The sequence below is a fragment of the Macrobrachium nipponense genome, chromosome 19, assembly GCF_015104395.2.
Source record: "Macrobrachium nipponense isolate FS-2020 chromosome 19, ASM1510439v2, whole genome shotgun sequence".
NCBI lineage: Eukaryota > Metazoa > Arthropoda > Malacostraca > Decapoda > Palaemonidae > Macrobrachium > Macrobrachium nipponense.
Window position 1 is genome coordinate 86,798,668 of NC_061088.1, and position 22,772 is coordinate 86,821,439.

The 22,772-nt window shown below is 40.6% G+C and overlaps 1 protein-coding gene across 1 annotated transcript; it reads right to left on the reverse strand.

Annotated features, from left to right (window-relative positions):
• Window positions 1-86: 86 nt before the first annotated feature.
• LOC135212269 (transmembrane protein 184C-like) lies at window positions 87-18,124 on the reverse strand (the record flags this gene model as incomplete). Its single annotated transcript, XM_064245714.1, is given in 10 exon segments — window positions 87-310; window positions 458-632; window positions 1,347-1,426; window positions 1,559-1,590; window positions 2,262-2,307; window positions 2,310-2,354; window positions 2,357-2,414; window positions 2,765-2,890; window positions 11,785-11,988; window positions 18,088-18,124. Coding segments are annotated over 10 exon segments (1,012 nt in total), but the record flags the coding sequence as incomplete, so codon positions are not given.
• Between the last annotated feature and the right edge of the window lie 4,648 nt (window positions 18,125-22,772).

The window sequence follows — 22,772 nt, forward strand, 5'->3', positions numbered from 1 at the left end:
ATTTAAAATAATAAAAGAAAATATAGTACGTGAAAGAGGATAAACAACTAGAGCAGGGTCTAGGAATGGGAAACAATACAGAACAAAGGAAACAGCATAGATCAAAGGTTGTGAATAATTACCTGCTCAATAACAATATCATGATCTGATTCTGAAGTGGACATATACCGATGTGATGCTCGTGTGCCAGAGTGAGCATGAGGGGCAATCAGACGGGTGTTCTCATCTCCACTACTAGTACCACCAACAGCCGAGGCACCACCAGGCCAACCACCCCCTCGAGATGTCAAGCGACGCTTCATTCCTTCGCCTGCAAGCAATAAGAACCTATTATTGCCTTTTTCCCATCAATAAATGGGTACAGTATATGAAAAGCTACCCTTTTATTAGAAACTACTTTTGGTTTAGAGGCAAAATTATACAACAAAGTGTACTACATCTTTCAAATCATACTCACTAACGACATAGACATGCTCCCTGATGTCAGATCTGACATCCGAAATATCCCATATGAGAAGGAATGTATGACAGCAATTGCCAGTTTCATATTCCTCATCCACATAAGGCTTATAGGAAAATGCATAATGGTGGACAACTGCAGCAATAAACATTTCAATGCAAATTAAGAAGTTCTGAAAATGAAAATGAAAGATATTTTAGGATCCACTGTACATAGGAAAAAACATTCAGTGTACAAAAACAGGTTCCTACCATGAGAGCTACGCTACAACAAACAGTAAGGTTCAAATCTTCCCCCTTATCCAGTGTTCCATCAACCATTTTTGTAGCTAATAATTTCAACTAATGTGAAATATGTATACAGCAACAGATTTGGCATATGTCACATTAGTGAGGCCTCCTGAGATTACTATCAAGTGTTGTAAAGTGAGCACTGCAGATATTTTTGTTTACTTTTTGTGATGCAAAAGATCTGTCTATCCTGTACTTGCAATATAAGGCTTGGCTACACTCATTCCACAGCATTTTTGTTGACACCTTTCTATATTTTATACTTTCTGGTGCCACACGATAAATTTCACAGGAGCACATTTTCTGTTTACACTTTCTCCATCTTTACTAGACATTTATCATGCACTGGATGTAACTTTATGTAACAGAGGAGCACTAGGTTAATAAAACAGGTTCTAATCTTTCGAAAAGAGAATTAATCCAAGACTCATTCTTTTTAGTACACCACTTTTTGGGGTGGCTATACTTAGCAAATTAAGCTGAATTATTATAGAATAATATAAATGATACTTTCACATTCTCTGATACACTTTTAACTCTGTGATGCAGAGATCCCAGTCTCACTGGACCAGTTAAAGTCAAGATAAAGAAGATACCAGCTCCATATGCTCCTTCCAACCTAAACTGATGATATCTTTACTCCTCAGAGCCAACACACCTATTCTCCTTAAATACACTTGATTACAAATATTTAAAAAAAAGGAATAGGTAAAGACAAAGAAATCTTAAATCTTACCTAGTAACACTAGACAATTTTCTTTCCCCAGCTTCATCACCTTATCCAACAATTCAATGGCATGAAGTCAGCTTTTTGTAAGGAAACATATGGCAACTCCTTGACTGAAAAGAGACACACAAATATTGATATAATAACCTAAATTAAAGCATATATAAAATAAATGCCCTAGGATTCATTAGAACATACACATGCACAGATTGAGATACAATGCCCGATTCAACTAACCCACTTCAACAACAAAAAATTACAAACGTAAAAAAAACTTATGTAATTCGTACTTGACTCTTGTCTGTACCAGCAATTAGGCCTTGTATTTATGATCTCTGCAGTGTCCTTTTGATCCCTAACCGTACTGCTTTCTGTATTGTACTTTTTGTCTACATCTATTCCATTTCTTCCCATTAATTGTCCAATTCCAATTTTCACATTTCAGGTCAAATCCTTCAAGTTACCCCTATGTAAGTGCTGAACTAATTTCTAATAACTAAAAAGCTGTCATTACATGCCAGTCTTAACTATCAGAAAAGTTCACATCCCCTTAAACTACCCCCTACCTAATGGTTACTCTGAGATGCAGTTAGCAATATATATACGTACATATGTAAGTAAATTAAAAGGTATATTCATTCAAAGAATATCCTCCCTTTATACCCAACAATTGCCTACCTTCATTACGGCCTCAGAATTATGGCCTCAATTTTTAGATTCAATAAGTGTTTCTCATGGTTCAAATAAAAGTCCCCAAGAAGTAATGGAGAAAAAATTACTTTACAAGAATGAAAAGAAGACCACTGCTTTGATGCATAAAAACTTGGCAAGGGAGACATTGGATCCAGTTCTGTTTTCATTGCCTTGTAAAACAAACTAGGCAATACATAGCCACAAACTGTGAAAAGTTGTTTACTACAAATAAGTAAACGAACGCCTGAAAAATATTAAAAATGCTGTTATTGTAAAAAAAAAAAAAAAAAAAAAAAAAAAAAAAAAAAAAAAAAAAAAACAAAAAAAAAAAAAAAAAAAAAAAAAAAAAAAAAAAAAACTTAATTGATGAATCTTTGTACAAGCTTTCATAACTATTTTTAAATAACTACATTAATATGTACTGTACGTATTTGCGTTCTTTCATCTAGTTCTGATAAAAAAAACTTGATTCAAAAATTTCCTTGAACGTGCAAACGTTCTTTGACAGCTTTCTAAAATTGGAAATAATGCTCCAAAGTCAAACAAATATTGACTGCTATGATACACTCCAAAATTTAATTTCTTCATACTTACATTTGTAGGGGATAATTTTCCTTCTTCATAGACTCCTGCCTGTCCACATACAAAAGCAATGAAGGTTGTCATGAGATGGAAAACTGTGTACTGAAGTATACCATGCTTGCAGCGATGTATAAATTCCCCTGGAATTGTATATAAGGAATAAATTCAGAATACTTTGTTTCATTACCTAAAAAACCAACTATACTCCAGAACTACAAATATTAAATAATAATCCGTGCGCATAAAATGACCAGTCATTTAATTAGTATGACAGATGAATAAGATCCTCTACTACATATGGCCATACCTGATTGTTACTCTTTTCTCTCTGCATTTGTCACATGCCAAGAAATCACCTGGCAGTGCAAGGAAGGGAAGAGAGCATTACTCTGTATTCAACAAGTTTGTATGAAAAAATCTATAAAATACCAAATTTGTAACTAATTTGTATTTTTCATAACTAACAAACCTGAGGTCTTAACATTGGGATTTAATAGCGCCAAGCTGGAAACCGGTAGAATTAAAATTACACTTGTGAGATCCAGGGACTATTGGCATCTATACAGGTCACGGGGCATGTATACCCAGAATGCCCACGGCTACCTGTGACCCACCAGTTATATTTCTAACCCAGTTTAGACTGCTAGAGGGGTGGTTCGAGGTGGGCCTTTACCTGTTAAGACCTCAGGTTTGTTAGTTATGAAAAATACAAATTAGTTACAAATTTGGTATTTGTTCATATACGGAACAAACCTTCGGTCTTAACATTAGGATAGACTTACTTATTGGAGGGAGGTAAGTCTCTACAACTGACTGGGCAGTTTGCCACCTTATCCATTTCCGAATATATAGGGAAATTCTAAGAGAATGGACAATGAACCTAGAACCAAAGATATAAGCGAATCTATTGGTTTCCCTCACTGGGTGTTGATACCATTCTATGGTTTACTCTTGTCCCTTGCAACTGGATCCACCTTCACCCCTCTCTTCCCTATTATCTAGAGGGGTGTGTTGCTACTGAAAAGTATATCATAACCTAAGATAGCTTCACAGTATGGCTGACCACCTCACCTGCATCTAGTCCGTTCCAGCACATGACGGTACTCTCCTTCATATTGCCCGTAGTTAAAGAAAGTAGTAAAGAAAAAAGACCAGTCTCCCATTCATTCTACTTTCATACCTTCATCTTAGACTAGACGCAAACTGACCGCCAGGGGTACGGTTGAGCTATATCACTTGTTGGGCCGCCACCACTGGACCCAAGGAAAAAGTGTCCAAGGATCTATGGGCAACGTCTTTCAAATAAAAAGATGTGAAAGTTGTTTTGGCGTTTTCCACACACCAGCTTTCAGAATTCTATCCACAGACATGTTCTTAACTTAAATGCCAGAGAAGCACTCAAGCCCCTGATGTCATGAGCTCTCGCTCCCACCTGGCAATCTGACCCTCTGTCTTCTGCCATATAAGCATCTCTGATCGTCTCCCTTAGCCAAAACGATATTGTATTCCTGGACACTTCCTTCTTGTTCCGTCCTGTACTTACAAACAACCTCCGGCACCCCGGCCTGAGGTGCCTTGTTCTTCTTAAGTACTCTCTTAGTGCCCTGACGGGGCACAGAAGCATCTCATCTTTGTCATTGTCTACAAAGTCTGCCAAGGAAGGTATGGTAAAGGAGTCGAATCTGCCGTCTACTATTGTTGGGTTTTGGGTCTTGGCCACGAATTCTGGGACAAACTCAAATACCATTGACCTCCAACCTCTCGAGTACTTTATGAGATATGACAGGACATGTAGCTCCCCCACCCTTTTGGTTGAAGCCAGGGCCAATAAGAAGACTGTCTTCAGGGTCAGGCTCCTATCCGTGGACTGCCTTAGTGGTTCGTAGGGGGGTTTTGTCAGACTACTCAGTACCGTGGTCAGATCCCAATCTGGGGCTTTTAGCTCCTTTGGTGGACATGACTGTTCAAAGCTCCTCATCAGCATGGCCCCTTTGGTGGACATGACTGTTCAAAGCTCCTCATCAGCATGGCCAACTCCCATGAAGACGAAATGTCCACTCCTTTCATTCGTAAGACTGAGGCTAGAGCCGCCCTGTACCCCTTCACTGCAGATACAGACGTGCTTTTCTGTTCTGAGATATATCAGAAAGTCTGCTAACTGCTGAATAGTGGTACCGAGTGGAGACAAGTTCCCTCTACGACACCAATCACAGTATGCTGACCACTTTCCTTGGTATACTGTCATAGATGATTTTCTGATATTTCTTGCCATCTGAGTTGCTGCTTTCTGCGAAAACCCTCTCGCTCGGAGGAGATACTTGACAGTCTCCACCCGTGAAGCGATAGGGACTTCACCGACTGGTGGTACCTCTCCATGTGCGGCTGACACAGTAGGTTGCTCCATGGGGGTAACTCTCACGGCACATCTATTAGGAGTTCCAGTAGGTCTGGAAACCACTCTGCCTTCGGCCATAATGGAGCTACCAGGGTCATCTTGAGGTTCTGAGACCGCATTACCCTGTTCAGAACCTGACGGATTAGACAAAATGGAGGAAATGCGTACACGTCCAGATTGTCCCAAGGGTGTTGTAGCGCATCTTCTGCTACTGCCTCTGCGTCTGGGACTACCGAACAATACACTTCCAACTTTTTGTTGTACCTGGTTGCGAATAGGTATATGATCGGTCCTTCCCACAACATGAGCATCCTGTCCACTACCTGTTGGTGCAGGGACCACTCCGTTCCCAGAATCTGATCCCTGCGGCCCAACTTGTCGGCCACTATGTTTCTTTTTCCGGAATATACCTGGCCCTGATGTCTACCAGGTTCTCTACAGCCCACTGATGAAGTTGAACTGTTATCACATGTAACTGCCGAGAAACTAGGCCTCCTTGTTTGTTTATATAAGCTACTACTGTGGTGTTGTCTGACATCAATACCACTGAGTGTCCCTTTACTCTCTCCCTGAATTCCTGTAGAGCTAGAAACGCTGCTTTTAACTCCAGCACGTTTATATGGAGTTCTCTGTCCTTGCAACTCCATTTTGCTGACACCATCAACTCCTCCATATGGGCTCCCCAGCCTTCTAGTGACACATCCGAGAACAGCAAGAGGTCTGGAGAGGATTGTTGAAGGGGGACACTCACTGTCAGATTGTTCGTCGTTCACCCACCACAGCAAGTCTTTCCTCACTTCTGCCCACAAGGGAATTTGCTCGTACGGGTGATCTACTATTGGTGACCAAAACTCCTTCATCCTCCATTGTAGGGACCGAAGGTGTAGCCTTCCTTGTGGTACTAGCTTCTCCAGGGAGGTTAGGATTCCCAGCACCACCTGCCACTGTCTTGCTGGCTGTGTTTGTTTTCCCAGAAAGGCATTCACCACTTGTTTGCATTTCTCTATTCTTTGGTCTGTCGGGAATACTTTGGCTTCTGTTGTGTCTATAACCATTCCCAGATACTCCAAACATTGACTTGGATCCAACTGCGACTTCTCCTGATTTATCACAATACCTAGGCTGTGACAAAGCTGCAGGAGGGTCGCCCTGTCCCTGAGTAATTTCTCCCTGGACTTTGCTATCACCAGCCAATCGTCCAGATACCTTATTGGCCTGATCCCCTGAGCATGCGCCCACGACACGAGAGTGAACACTCTTGTAAAAACTTGAGGAGACGTTGTCAATCCGAAGCACAGGACCTTGAATTCGAAAGCTTTCCCTGCAAGACTGAAGCGGAGAAATTTCCTTGAAGACTGATGGACTGATATCTGAAAGTATGCGTCCTTTAGATTGACTGTCAGCATAAAGTCCCTGATCCTGACTCCTTGTAAAACCGTTTTTGGAGTTTCCATCTTGAAACTGGTTTCCTTATAAACAGATTCAGAGTTGACAGGTCTATTACTGTCCTCCACTTCCCCGATTTTCCCTTGTTGGGTACCTTTTGGTACCAGGGGGGGGAAAATCCTGCTGTAGAAGCCTTTTGATGGACTGCATACTTGTTGCACAGCTCCTTTTTCCATCATCTTCTTCACTTCGTCCTGCAGAATAATGGCCTTCTGAGATTCGTGGGCATAAGCGACGTGGGGTAATGGCTGATCTGTCAGGGGCGGGGTTACCTCGAACGGGATCAAATACCCAATCCTGAGAACATCCACCACCCACTGCTCTGCCCCTAGTTCCTGCCACACCTTCCAGTGATTTGCCAGGCAACCCCCAACTGGTGTGGCCGAGTGATGAGAGGCACCCATCCTATCTTCTTGAGCCTCTCCCTCTTCCCCTACTGCCCCTCCCTCTGTTTCTATTGTGGAAGGGCCGATGAGTTAGCCTCTTTGGGGAAGAGGGTCTTGTGGCTCTATTAGGGATGTTATGTCTCACTGTCTTCTTCCGAGACATTTGCTGCTGTCTTCCCTCCAAAGGAGTTAGCTTGACTCTTTAGATGTTTTCCTAACTGCCTGCTGCACCAACCTATCGTTAGTGTCCATCCTTCTTCTATCTATCGCCTCTTCCAGTATGACCTCTGGCAACAGCAGTTGCGACTCCAAGATATCCCCATTCCTCATCGCTAACAGGGAATCCAAATCCACAGTGTGGCTTAGTCTAGCCAACGCTGCATCTCTCCTCATTAGCAGGATATTTGCCCAAACATTGGCACTTACGTTTGTCAGGTACGCAATCGCCTTGGAACCTGACTGTAGTAATCTAATGAACAAAGATTCATCCACTACTTTTCTTGTCACTTCCGAGGATGCAATCTTCACCACTGCTGTTGACCAAAGATCTAACCAAGAAGCAGCCTGAAAGACAGAAGAAGCTGTTGCTTCTAACGTAGCAGCCTCTTGGTACGTCATCGAAGGGCACTCCATTTTAACCTGGTCCAAGGTTAATCCAGGCCTTAATCTTACAACATTAGAGTTCACTTGTCTAGACAGCAATGGGACCTTCGGTGTCGTATAATATTTCCTTTGCTTCACCATTGGAGGGGGAATAAATTTAAATGATCTATTAGATCTTAAGGAATTATCCCTTCCTGCAATCTTTGCGTTTATGTGTTGCAAGACAAAATCCGCATGACTCGAACAAGGCAATTCATATGACACCTTGGTATCCCTTTTTAATCCAAATGCCATGTCAATTCCAGGCAGAAGCATACTGGCCGGTGTTTCTGTCTTCTCTGAAAGGTTATTGAATTGACGAATCAAATCAATCATCCTCTGCATAGGAGGCCAGAAACTCTTGGTTGTCTTCCTTTCCTCCGGCTCTAATGTACCATTCTCCGTCACAAGGGATGTTGTCTCGCCCCTATCTTCTGACAGACGGCCCGGAATTCCACGGCCGCCTGCCCCTACGGCCGCGGTCTCTTTGATCTTTGCTGGCCGCCGTTGGCTCCATCCCGAATAGTCAGCAGGGGAACGAGAACGCCTCACTCTTTCTCTGCTCACGGATCTAGAGCGAGAATCTCGTCTAGATCTCCAAGATGAAGGCTCCCTTAAGACAGATATAACTTTGTCTCTATTAGTATTGGTATCGTTTACGAGCGTCGGAGAACTCGGCCTCGACCTTTCATCCAGACGGACACTGCCTTCCACGAACGTATCCGCCGAGGTTGCCAACTCCCTATTCTCCGTACTTTTAATAGGAGCCTTATCGTCCTTCGTACATACTTTGAATGGCCTTACAGGCGAAACTGGGACCTGCATTCTATCCTCTGCTGCACCTTTCGCCACCAACGTCGATTTTACCAGCGGTATCGTAGTTTTTGCAATCCGAAATGGCAACTCCGCATCGGCCGCTAGTCCGTCGGCCGTCGCCTCTCTCGCTTGTTCGGATTCTTGTGAACGGCTTCGTCTGCTAGCTTTGTGCTTACTAGCCACTGACTTCCCGACCTTCCTGCTGACTTGGATACGACAGTCTTGGTCTGAAGATGAAGAAGAATTGATTCTTCTCCTCTTAGCCCGAGGATCAGTCGCGAACTCCCGAATCCTCCTCCAACGCTTGACTGGCGCTTGCCGTGACGTTATCGGACTTAGCGATGACGCCGAACTAGAGGAAGAAGACGAAGGCAAATCTCACTTTTTCTTTTTGTCTCTCTTATCCATTCTCTTCTCTATATCCTGTAATTTCTGCATTACAGTTTGCATTGTCGAGTCAGAAGGCGTATTAGAGTCTGGGTGCAGTGAAATAGGCCGAGAAGCAGTCTGTGACGTCATCACGCCTGCCATGTCGGTGTGTGACGTATGTTGTGACATCATCCCTCTCGTAGGGAGAGACTGTGAGGTTTCTGCTGGCAGCCGCACGTTTGCTGCCAAACTACCTCCCACGTTCTGCATCACTGTAAACATCGAGTTTGATGGCGTAGCCGCGGCATTAATTCCCATAAATTGCAAGCCAGGGGGATGAGGAACATTCAGCGCTGCCTGACCCTGCTGGAACCGTGACGCCATATAATGCACAAGCAAACCATCCAAGGTTGGTACGCCTGGTAGACCTAGCGCTGACCACGTACCATCCAACCTATGCGCTTCGGGAGGGGCAGAAAAGCCTGGAACAAGATGGCGGTGCTCCCCCTCTACTTGCTGGGAACAAAGGAGAGTGCATATTATTCATAAAATTACCCAAGGCCCCTCCTAACGTTTCCGATACTGAACCGCCAGGAGAAACCGAAGGGGTATGGGACAAATCAAAAGCAGGTGGAGAAACATATGGAGCAGCCTGGTTTATGCCGATACAAAAGAAGCCGGTAAGGTTTGGTCATCCAAAGATGGAGTCACCACCTTCCTTTTGTATTGGCTTTTCTCATAGAACTTTTTCCACTGTTCCACCGACCAACCGCAACAAACAGAACATGGATTAGTAATCGTACATACGTTTTCCCTGCACCTACTACACGTTGGATGAGGATCCCTCGACACCGAAGTTAGAAATCTAGAACATGGAAAGCCACTGACTCCTGGACATTTCCTTTGTCTCTTTTCCAAACGGCAGACGATCCCGATTTTTGAGGCAAAATCCTCATCCTTACCACTTATACACTCTTCACTCACACTGAGCACACTCGGAGAAAGAAAAGGTAATAAGAAATAGAAAAATGAAATGGATAAAAAACGGCAAACTGAAAACCGGCTTTAAATCAGATAGAAAGTAACACGTCTTCTCTTAAAGGCGGTAGGAAAATAACTGGTGGGTCACAGGTAGCCGTGGGCATTCTGGGTATACATGCCCCGTGACCTGGTATAGATGCCAATAGTCCCTGGATCTCACAAGTGTGATTTTAATTCTACCGGTTTCCAGCTTGGCGCTAGTAAATCCCAATGTTAAGACCGAAGGTTTGTTCCGTATATGAACAAACAAAGTTTCTCTCATCAAATTCCCATCCATCCACACATGTTGCCTCAATACTAATTACAGGGGAAGGACAGAGGCTTTCAAAGCCTCAGAGAAAAGCAATAAAATAAGATGAGGACAAACACAAAGTGATGATGTCAGTCCTCACTTAAGCCAAACTTGTCACTCTTCAAACATCAAGCAGTGGAGAGAATCAGGATTCCTCCTCCTCCCTTTTCCACATCTGACTCTGTGTTACCTTTGAAACGTGTAAAATGAGTTCCACACTGACCTGATCCTGAGGAGAATGATCAAGTGTTCAACAGTATCGATCAGAAAGGGTAAGAAAAAAGTCTGTAGCTTTTTCCTGTCCCCAGTTAGAGGCTTGCTTCCCTTTAGCGCAAGAACCAACAGGCTATGACTAACAATGCCCTTGTGGTGGAAGCCAGAGTGATGCCTTTATGGCATTTTTCACAGTCGTAAGAAAGTGGTCTGCTTGACTGCTGGGTGGCAGGGAACTCCCTGATCTGCCAATCAAATTGTTCACCTGATCCAGAACACCACAGGCAGATGTAACTGAAGCAGTCGTGACAATTGCTTTGCCTCCTGAGTGAACCCACCAGAAACTCAACTCTCCAGGAATATCAGATTCCCTAAAGTAAGAGTTGGTCTCCCAAGAAAATGCCTTAAGCTCATTTTACAAAGTGGACACAAACAATGGCACCAATTGCTGAAATAAGCAACTATGAAGATATAACAGCTACAGATCATGGTTCACCAACCTGTAGAAGTTTTAATTTACATGCAGTACCATCCAAGTCCTAGAAAATGAGCTAGCACATCTCTCAAAAATGTAACGCCACAGAGAACCAAACTGCAAACATACAGACTGTGTACACACTGACAAAGAGGGCAGACAGTTACACAAGCTTTGGGGAGAGCATAATCTGTAATAGCTGCTCAAGAGAGCACTCACTCCTGGTCTGTAACAACTGCTAGTAGGTCTGGATAAAACACAACTGTCATATGTAAGCATTGTCCCACATCCATTCAGTCCAAAGAATGTAGTATACACACTGTGGGGAAGAAGTGAAGTTGACTCACCTGCACATGACTTAAAGACATGGGTGAAGAGGAAACAAACTTGCTTTAAGAATGAAGGTTTGAAGGCCATTGCACACGCCCACACATTTGGGAGAGCCCTCTCCTTCTGTATAGTTCCCAGCCTTCTACAGGTAAATGGAATCATGTAGTGCATACATTGTTTTGTACTCACACTGCTACATAATCCAAAAGCTGGTGTGTCCTACAAGGGATGTGTCTTGAACCAACCCATTGATGACAGCATAATTCAATGATCCAGTACACACCCAGCTAATAGAAACAGTGGTCTTAACTAACTGTGCTTCCAGGAGAACACAGTAGGAAGAGCTGCCTACACACTGGTCTGAATGCTGTCCTCACACAAGGCACAGACAGGATTAGATACGCACAGTACCCCACCAGTCTAAAGGTTGAACAACCATCGCAGCTTGCAGTGAAGGACACTCCTATATCTGAAGATGATGGTTTTTATTTCCCAAGGAACAAATATTCACCATAATCTAGATCTTGTAAATTAAATCCCAGATATATAAACGAAAATGGATGAGAAAAACTCTGCATCCATGTACCCAAAATATAAACTGGACAAAAACTAACATGTTGGTATTTACCTTCCCATTCGCCAAGGTTTCAGGCAGCAGAGGGGGAAAAAATGATGAGTTGTTGGCTTGGTCTCCATTGTTGCATCCAGGTCCATTTCATCATCCAGAAAGTTTAACAAAAACATCATGAAGTTGTATATGACATAGGCTTCATAGCATTCTCGTGCAGCATCCAAATATGGGGCCCAGGTTGGATTACCAAGCACCAGCCACTGCAAAGTCAACAGATAATTTATAATTCCATAACCTATTCTTGAACACATTCAAACTTCATCTATTTATATTAGCAAAATTTATCAGATAATAATAATCTCCAATTCTGATTGCTTAAACGAACACTTCATAAGGCCTAGCAAATTTAATATTAACCCATATTTTAGAACAATGACATCTAATTTTTTGTGATCCTAGCACAATACAGTGTACATGAAACTGTTATGCAAAATCAACAGTAATGCACAAAACAGCAAAGCCTAAGGTAGTGACCCTCACTCTATAGCAAGAGGTTCTGTGTGAGAAACACTACTATATTAAGTTCAGCATCTGTCTCCCAAATATCTTTTTAACAAGTTGCATAAGTTACTACAATATTAAGAAACAAGCAAACCTCATTAAAAGAGTAATTAGCACTTCAAAATACTTAAACAGAAATACATGTGCCAGTGTGAGCATTGCAGGAAAGACATATGTGGAAAATTTCACTTTGGCCCTTTGCTTTGCTCAATGCTGGAGGCGATAATAATAGAAAAAACTGTACACTATTCATACATGACAGTATGCAGTGCTGTGCAGTAACTTTCATCAAAATACCAAAGTAAAAAAATACAGGTATTAAGCACACCCCAACACCAGCATAAACACAATTTTCGCAACTCCCATCAAAGCATTCAACCTTGTTAAGCTACAAAATGTTAAGATAATGAGATAGTGAGAGAGAATGACTCCTTTCATAAGCCAACTCCATGTTTGGACAAATGAATTATGACATTTTTATGTACTATACTGATTGATTTCACTATAGTAGTAATAAATCACAGTGGAACTGTCCATTTATATAAAAAAAATACAGAGTATAAGTAAAATTTAAACAAAGAGAGGAGAGACCGAGGCAGAAAATACTAAAGAACTGTCATTTACATCACACAGCAACCCCCCCCCCCCTCCCTCTCTCTCTCTCTCTCTCTCTCTCTCTCTCTCTCTCTCTCTCTCTCTCTCTCACATAACCAAGTGGCCTGCTGAGATGTAAGGTACAGTGATGCTCATATCTCATGCAACATGACTCCATAGGATTTCGTTCAAAATTCACTAACTGGCTACCTAACATGCTCCATATTTATCTATTATTTCAATGCGGAAACGCGATTATTGCACATAATATGGACATACATAATATGTTTCATAAGAGTGGAATCTGTCATATATGTCAAAAATGTAAGAAAATGTCACGTGTAGCAAATTTCAGAAAAAACTCTTTCGAAACATTTTCATAACTTTCGTTCACACATCGCTGAAGCATTTGACCAAAATGAATCGTCATCAAGTATCAGTTTAAATGTTAAATAAAAAAAAAAAAAAAAAAAAAAAATTGTCATAACATTAACCCTCTTGCGCCGAAGCCCTAAAAATCAAAATCTCTCCTGTATGCCGGCGCCGGTTTGGAGTTGAGCGCGGAAGCTGGGAAAAAAAATAATTTTTTCAAAAAATCCACAGCGCGCTTAGTTTTTGAAGATTAAGAGTTCATTTTTGGCTCATCTTTTTTTTTACCATTGCCTGAAGTTTAGTATTCAATCATCAGAAATGAAAAAATAATAGTTATTATCATATGTAAATAATGCGATATATGGTTAGCGAAAAAAAAATTCATAGATAATTGTATTCAATCACGCTGTGCAAAAAACGGTCAAAGCTAACGAGTTACTTTTTTTTTTTCGTTGTATTGTACACTAAATTGCAATCCTTTTGATATATAATACATAGTAAAAACATAAAATCAACACCGGAAAAATATTATCACAAAATGATGTACGAATTCGTAACGCGCGGACGGTTAATGTTATTTTCAAAATTCACCGTAATTCTAAATATTGTTCTAGAGACTTCCAATTTGTTTCAAAATTAGACAAATGATTGAATATTACGATACTGTAATAAGTTTTAGATTAGAATTGCAGATTTCGACCATTTTCGGACGAGTTAAATTTGACCGAATGTCGAAATTTTTATATATATTTTTTTATATGCACATATTTCGGAGATGGAAAAAGCTACAACCTTCAATTATTTTTTTATTGTATTTTTTCATGAATTTGCGCACATTTTGATATATGAAACTCTATCAAAGGCTAATATGAAAAGGAGCAAATATTAGGATAATGCGATGTACGTATTTCGGAGACTTGCGGCCGCGAATCGGCACGCGTAGTGAAGGTAAATATATTTTTCAAAATTCACAATAATATCACAATAGTTGTTTTAGAGACTTCAAATTTGTTTTCAAAATGAAGAAAAATGACGGAATATTACTAGGCTGTAAGAAATTTAGCTTACAATTGCGTTTTTCAACTATTTCGGTAGTCAAATTTGACCGAACGTGGTTTTTTTTCTATTTATCGTGATTTATATGCAAATATTTCTAAAAAAAGAGAAAAGCTACAACCTTCAATCATTTTAGTTGTATTCTACATGAAATTGCGCACATTTTCATATATAAAACTTTATGTAACAGCTAATTTTAAATGGTGCAAACATTTCGACAATCGCACAAAAAATTCTGATTTTTTTCGGAAGAGTTACTGCGCGAACGTAAGGAAAATATATTTTTTTTTTTCATAAATTCACCATAAATCGAAATATTGTGCTAGAGACTTCCAAGTCGTTGCAAAATGAAGGTAAATGATTGAATATTACTAGAATATAAGAGTTTTAGCTTACAATTGCGTTTTTCGTTTCGACCATTTCGGTAGAGTCAAAGTTGACCGAAAGTTGAAATTTTTGCACTTAACGTTATTTATATGAAAATATTTCGAAACTGATAAAAGCTACAACAATGGGTTGTTTTTTCGTTGTATTGTGCATGAAATTGCGCACATTTCCATATATAAACTTTATGTAACGGCAAATTTAAAAGGGTGCAAAACATTAGGACAATCGCACGAAAAAATTTATCGGAAGAGTTATCGCACGAACGTAAGGAAAAAGTTTTTTCATAAATTCACCATAAATCGAAATATTGTGCTAGAGACGTCAAAATTGTTGTAAAACTGAAGGCAAATGATTGAATTATTACTTATATTATATGAAAACTGATAAAAGCTACAATTCCAAATTGGAAGTTTAAACATGAGTATTTTTTTGTTGTATTTTACATGAAATTGCGCACATTTTCATATATAATAGTTCATGTAAAGGATAATTTTATTTAATGGTGCAAAAATTATGTCAAAGTGACGAAATAATTTCCGAGATGTGTCACTGATACTTTTTAGTGTGATAAGAAAGAAATTCGCGCTTGCGCGCCTGCGTAGCGATTGTAAACAAAACAACACCTAGATCCGTGAACTCCCAGCATCCCCCAAGGAGCGTGATACAAAAGTTTTCGGCTGGTAGGCCTATAAGTATTTTTCTGCGAATTTTTAAAAAAACTTTTTTGAGCCGACGTATGATACGTCCAATCGGCATACGGGAGACATTTTGACTCGACGTTTAATACGTCCAATCGGCGTAAGAGGGTTAATAATGCTTCCAAAGCTAACAAAAAATTTGAAATAGTCCTATTTGATTGCTTTTACACCTCAATTGCTGAAAAAAAAATGAAAATATGTATATACAAAAGTAGAATAGATGCGCCCCACCGATATCAACGTGTGAGGGGAGCGTGTGTGACGTATCATTAGTGTCGGTGCAACAACAACCACCCAGTGTAACATAAATAGGTCTACACTGAGTAGCGACAATGAAATTATCTTGAAAACACTTACTTTATAAGTGTCAGAGGAATATTTGGATTTTCATACATGATTAATTGTTATAATTCTTAAATATTTGAAAAATTATTGCATACTAGCAAATATTCGCCTATGCAATTATTCTTTTATCAAAGCCAAGATATTGTTCCTATGCCTAGGTGTTAGATTTCTTTACTTTACAATTAACAGTCACCTCTCTCTATTAGCAATTCTGGCCAGAAAGCAAATGACGTTACCTACACATTCTTGTTCTTCAAGTTACCTTATGAAAGAATAAATTATACACCAAAAGCGAGGAGAGTGACTTTTAAGATAATAATATTTTAAACCAGTTGAGAAACAAGTGTTCCATACGCCTTGATATTAATACTTATGATATTTTGATTAATAGCCACCTTCTCCATATAATCAAAATCATCATCTTTTATTCCTCAAAGAACAGGTAATCTCTACAAATAAAAATGTTAGTAACAGTACATCTCATAAGGCTTAGATTATTCTTTTAGGTCTATCAAATCATTTTGCAACATATAGGCAACTTAAACACACCCTAAAACTTCAACATTCAAAAGAAAACTGGTTGTAATTCATATTCCTAATGTAATCATCAAAAATCAATAATTTCTACACAAATAATTCATTAATAACTATATATCTAAGAAGGCTTAGATTATTTTTTTAGGCCTATAAAACATTTTGCAACATACAGGCAGCTTAAACACAGCCAAAAGCTTCAACATTCAAAGAAAACTTGTTTTAATTCATATTCCTACATTGAAAATGTTGTTATGACTGTTGAGCTTATTAGGTCTACTGTCATAATGCAGCAGACGTAGTTATGTTGACCAGTCCCAGGAGCATGTAAAGTGTGCTTTCAGTGATGGCACAGCTAACTTTATCACACCGCACTTTGAACTTAGCAGCGTAAAAAAAGAAAATCAGTTCAAATCACACAGATTACGAATTATACCAATGCATAAAAGGAATCCTATTTATATAACCATAAGGAAAATAGGGCTAGCTGTGAATTCACAAACTTTTCGACATGTATGACATTAGAAAAAAAGTATAACACTACTTGGCAACATCATGTTGAGTCTGAGAATCTGGACGATACAAAAAGAATCATGTCGCATGAGATTTGAGCATCACTGTACTTCGACAGTTTCCATCGGCATTTTAGTTTTTAGCTCTATTGATTACTTTTCAGAGAATGCACTTACAGAGGCATAAAAGAATTGCAAGCACACACCAACACAGCATCACAAATAGGTGGTGCCACAATAAAATCCGACTAAAATTTTCCATCAATACATAAACACAAGTAAACACAATAGGACAAAAATTTATCAAATAATAAAAGTAGAAATTATGGTAAAGAACACTACACCTGGAAAGCAGAGAACCAAATGTGACCACTTCTGCAAAATTTTTAAAATAAAACTGAGAAAATGAAAAAAATTATGGATACTAACAATATATAAAAGCAAATTACAAAAGGAATCACAACATTGCGATAACAGAAATTAAGACCGAAAATAAAGTGATGAACAAGCAATCCCCAGGAGCAAAGAGATTTGACAAATTTTTCAATCAATTCCCATTTTTCATAACTACAAACCTGAGGTCTTAACATCAGGTATAAAATCTTCTAGTGCCAGCTGGAAACCTTGTAAAGTTAAAAAAAATTGTGTATGCAAGGGACTATTGGCATCTGTGCTCATACACAGTGAAACAAATGAACAGTTAAACCCACCCAAAAACACCACTTAAAGGCAAGGAATGCCACAAGCCTGGAGGGCAAATATACACGTAATAATGCCCAAATCACAACAAAACACCATCAGAATGGCACAAATTTTCAAGGCAAATGGGTGAATAAAAACAAAAACAAAAAAAAAGTAAATGGCACATCACACGGAATGCAAAAACGATGAAATCCTGGAGCAGCAGCTTGGTATACATCCAAACACAATGGAACGAAAGACAGGGCTTGAAGAAGCAAAGCATGGTTTTAGCATACTAAAGCTTTTAGGATTTAGCAAGCCAATGCAACTAGGACAGCCACTGCATGGAATAAAGCTAATTACGATTATGGATATGTAAGAGAAAACAAGAAGTTAATGGCAATGAAACTAGGTATATTTGTCACAAACACTTGTTCTAAATGCCCTAGCCTTAAAACCCATACAAGGTCACTACATATATACATGTTTTAGAGCATCAAATTTAAACAGCAGTGACAAAGCAATTAATAGATACTACTGCATTTAAAAACTGAATTGTGCAAATCTGAATTCTACTTTTGGCCCAAGAGCAGAAGTAAAATTCAAGTGCTATACTTACAGCATTCAGAGCATATACTGGCACCATCCACAGTATTCTGAAATAGAGAAAAAGTACAATGAATATGGATTTTTCAGTCTAAAGTATTGTAAATTACATTTCACAGATACAAAACTTGGAAAAAATGTCAGAACTGCACAAAGAAATAATAATTGGCAGCAAGACTGAAGAAAGGTAGTAACAGTGGATGAAAAATAAAATAAAGGCTAAAAATTAGGTGCAGCTAGGGACCAAAGGGAAGATGCAATCACACTCAAAATATTACCTATGAAAAGTGATTCTGATATCAGTGAAGGACTGTCATTCTTTTTGGTTACATATCTATTGATTACCATGCCCAGTATCAAAAGAAGAGTACTGACACCCTATCAGGAGTTATGGAGTTCCATTTGACAACTCTGTGTGTGAGAGAGAGAGAGAGAGAGAGAGAGAGAGAGAGAGAGAGAGAGAGAGAGAGTAATTAGTGGTTGGATGGTTATCGACTGTACTGGCTGTTAGTGAGTTCTGGCTGGGTTGTCTGCTGGTAGAATCAGAGTTCTGTGTTTTTAGTGAGTTTTTCAGTCAGTCTTTGGTGAGAGCTGGTGACAGTTAGTAGTGTGGGAAGCAGTTCTTTGAAGGCACTGGGAGTTAGTGGAGTTTTGTGTGTTATTGTTTTGTTATTTGGTTGTGTTAAGTTAGTGTTGTTTGCTTAGAGCTGTTGTGCCTGTGCTGTTGTGATTTTTTGTGTTGTTGTGCAGTGGTCTTTTGTTGCGTTGTTGAGTTTTGTTATGTGTGAGGTTGTGGTTGTGTTCCTTGGTTGGTTGCTGTGTTGTTGGGTTGTGGTTGTGTTCCTTTTTTGTTGTTGTGCTGTTGTGGTCCTTGGTTGTTGTTGTTGGTATCTCTGTGACCTAGACCAGTGGACAGCACAGGATAGCCCGGAGTAACTGGATTGATTGGTAAGTACATGTGTTTTGAGAATTTTTTTGTTTTATGTTTTGTGTAGTTGTAGGTCAATTGTCCAGCGTGTATGCTGTAGTTGTGTAGAGGAAAGTGTGACTGGAGTGGATTTGGCAGCTAGAGTGATTAGGTTAATGGGGGGGGGTGGGGGGGGGGGGGATTTTGCATCTTGTTTTTTCATCTTGTGATCCCGCCACATTATTTTTTTTGGCGCCCGAACAGGACTGTTGGTCGGCAGCTGCAGGGGCAATTGGGGTAGTGAGTTGTGTGTGGGGGGGGGGGGGGGTGAGAAAGTGAGGATGGAAGGGTTTGAAGACATAAGAGAGGCTGAAGAGGAGTTACGGTTGGCGAGGGAAGCTAAGGGAAGTTGGAAGTGGGAGAATGAAGAGGTTGAGGGTCGAGTGTGAGGAGCAGAGGAGGATTTAGAGGGAATGATAGGAATGCTAGGAGTGCGAAAAAAGTGGAAATGAAAGAAGAGGTTAAAGGAGCAGAAAGAGAGAATGGTTGAGAAAATGGATGAAAATTGGGGTAATGATGAATGCAGTGCTAGAGATGAATGCAGGAAATGATGAAGGGATTCATGGGAGAGGGACTGTAGGAGGTAGGCCTACTGGGTCTTGTGATGGGGCCCAGGATGGTAAAAGGAAGGCGAAAGGAGCGAGTGGATGAGAGTATGATGACGAAGGTGATTTGGTTGTGATAGGTAAGGGAAAGAGGGGGAAGACACAGGATAAGGATAAACTGAAGACAAGATAAGAAAGTGGCTGGAGGAAAAGAAGAAGACTAAGGGAAAGAAGTAGTAGGGTGATGGACAGGATGAGACTAGGTCAGAATACTTGTGGAATAGGGCTGAGATGTTTGGATAGCTGTGAGCGGAAACAGGTAGGTAGAAAGAAGGGTAGAAGGAGCGTAGTCAGGGGTATGGACTGTGAGTATGGAATGGATTTCGCTGTATTTGGAAGAGGAAAGAGGGGTCCAGAATGGAAATAGCGGAAGTGATAGTTGGAGTGAGCGGGAATAAGAAAGCTGTGTATATGAGAGAGGTACCTCGATGTGCACAATATGAGGAATATGGTAGTAGGGACATAGGGGACTTTTTCAAAGAATATGAGAGGTATGTATTGTGAGGCAAAGTATGGAGATAACAAGAGAGTCTGGGCAAGAGAGTTAGGTAGCTTTTTGACAGGATTCTTGTTGAGTATGTAGAGGTAATGATAGTGTAGGAAATGTGCCGTATGAGAGTGTAAAGCTTAGTATTTGTAGAACAGGCAAAGAGGATAAAGAGTAGCGTTAGATATAGGAGAAAGCAAGATTTTGAAGAGGCAAGAATGAATGTTGGTGAGTCGTTGTCGATGTATGTCTGTAGGTTAGAAACATAAGCCAGGAAAAAGTTTGGGGACGAAGGGATAAATGAGTGTAAGGAGTTGTTGGCAACTGTACCAGAGAGTGTATATGAGTTTATAAATCTGAAACGTAAGGAGAAAATGCGATGGACAAATGAAAGGTTAACATGGAACAACATTTTAGAAATAGTAGAGGATTACGAGTTAGATAGGTGTATGAAAGAGAGTAGAAGTGTTAGTGTTAGGACTGAAGTAGCTGAAGTTGTACCAGAGTTTAGAAGCTATAGGGAGGCAGTTTTGGAAGGGCCGAGGCGAATGGCAGAGCAAGTGGTAGATAGGAGCGTTAGGACAAGTAACGTGAATGTAGTTAGCCCAAAAAGAGAGAGGAGTGCGAGTGTTAGAAGAGTAGGGTCAGTTAGTCGTGAGCGAGGAGATCAGCGTTATAGATGTGGTAAGCCAGGACGCAGGAAGAATGAATGTCGGTGGGCATTAGGAGCGTGCTTCGGGTGTGGACAAACAGGGCATTTGGTGAGTGAGTGTAAGAAAGATAGGGATATTAAATGTTATAGGTGTGGACAGGCAGGGCACATCGCTAGTGGATGTCGGGGTACCCGTATGAACATGGTTTGCTGCAACTGCGGGAAGAACGGGCATTATGCTAGGATGTGTAAAGAACAGCGTGCAAAATGTGTTGAATGTGGAATGGAAGGTCATGTGGCGAGTGTGTAGGCGAAAGAGGATGAGTCAGGCTGGGAATTCAGGAAACTAAGTGAAAAGGGGATTCAGTTGGGTGGGTCCTCTAGTGTGCGGCAGTATGTTCAGGAGAATGTGATGAGTGGGTAGTTGAAAGTGAATAAATGTGACCCGAGTGTCAGTGAGCAAATGGGTCTGGAAGATCGGCAGGTAGTGTTGGTTGAGTATGGAAGAAAGCGGAAGAAGGTAAGGAAAGGGAATCGGAGGGAGAAATGTGAACTGCATGATAGAGGGGTTAGTGTTAGGGTAAAAATGGTGGATAAGGCATGTAATACGGACGACTTTGAGGGAAGGAATGATACATATAGCGTGTGTGGGTTTGAATTGTCAGGATTTAGTGAAGTTACACCGGGAAGGGAATCAGGTGGTAAGGATGTAGTTGGCAGTATAAATGAGTCTCTTCGGGAGTTTGGCAGGATTTGGTGGCAGAGTTACGAGAGATATTTGGACAAGAGTTGGAAGGGGTACATGAGATAGTGAATGGGATTTGGGAGGATGGTAGTGAGGGAGATAGTAATGGTAGTCTGACTGGAAGTGGTCTGGGAGAAGTTGGTGGCAGTGTAACTGAGAGTATGTATGAGGGCCCTCAAACAAGATCCAGGGGACCTGCGTCCGAGCATCCGTGGGTGTTGCGGAAGGCTATTTAGTGTGGGTGTTGTGAGTAAAAGGAGACGTTGTCAAATGTAACAGGGGAGGAAATATGGAGGAGTTATGGAGTTCCATTTGACAACGTCTGTGTGTGTGTGTGTGAGAGAGAGAGAGAGTAATTGGTGGTTGGATGGTTAACGACTGTATTGGCTGTTAGTGAGTTCTGGCTGGGTTGTCTGCTGGTAGAATCAGAGTTCTGTGTTTTTAGTGAGTTTTTCAGTCAGTCTTTGGTGAGAGCTGGTGATAGTTAGTAGTGTGGGAAGCAGTTCTTCGAAGGCACTGGGGGTTAATTGAGTTTTGTGTGTTATTGATTTGTTATTTGGTTGTTGTTAAGTTAGTGTTGTTTGCTTAGAGTTGTTGTGCCTGTGCTGTTGTGATTTTTTGTGTTGTTGTGCAGTGGTCTTTTGTTGTGTTGTTGAGTTTTGTTATGTGTGAGGTTGTGGTTGTGTTCCTTGGTTGGTTGCTGTGTTGTTGGGTTGTGGTTGTGTTCCTTGGTTGTTTGTTGTGTTGTTGAGTTGTAGTTGTGTTCCTTTTTTGTTGTTGTGGTCCTTGGTTGTTAAATTGTTGGTTGTAGTCCTTGGTTGTTGTCTTGTTGTTGTTATTGGGTTGTGGTCCTTGGTTGTTGTTGTTGGTATCTCTGTGACCTAGACCAGTGGACAGCACAGGATAGCCCGGAGTAACTGGATTGATTGGTAAGTACATGTGTTTTGAGAATTTTTTTGTTTTATGTTTTGTGTAGTTGTAGGTCAATTGTCCTGCGTGTATGCTGTAGTGTGTCGAGGAAAGTGTGACTGGGGTGGATTTGGCAGCTAGAGTGATTAGGGTAATGTGGGGGGGGATTTTGCCAGCTTGTTTTTTAGCTTGTGATCCCGCCACAACCCCTGCACTCCAAACACCTGCATAGCACCCGCTGGTAAACAGGCGAATCGGGGGTGAGAGATCAAGCCTTCTCAGAAACCCACATTTGGAGTGGCTTATAAGAACACAAAGCACAATCAGAATCAT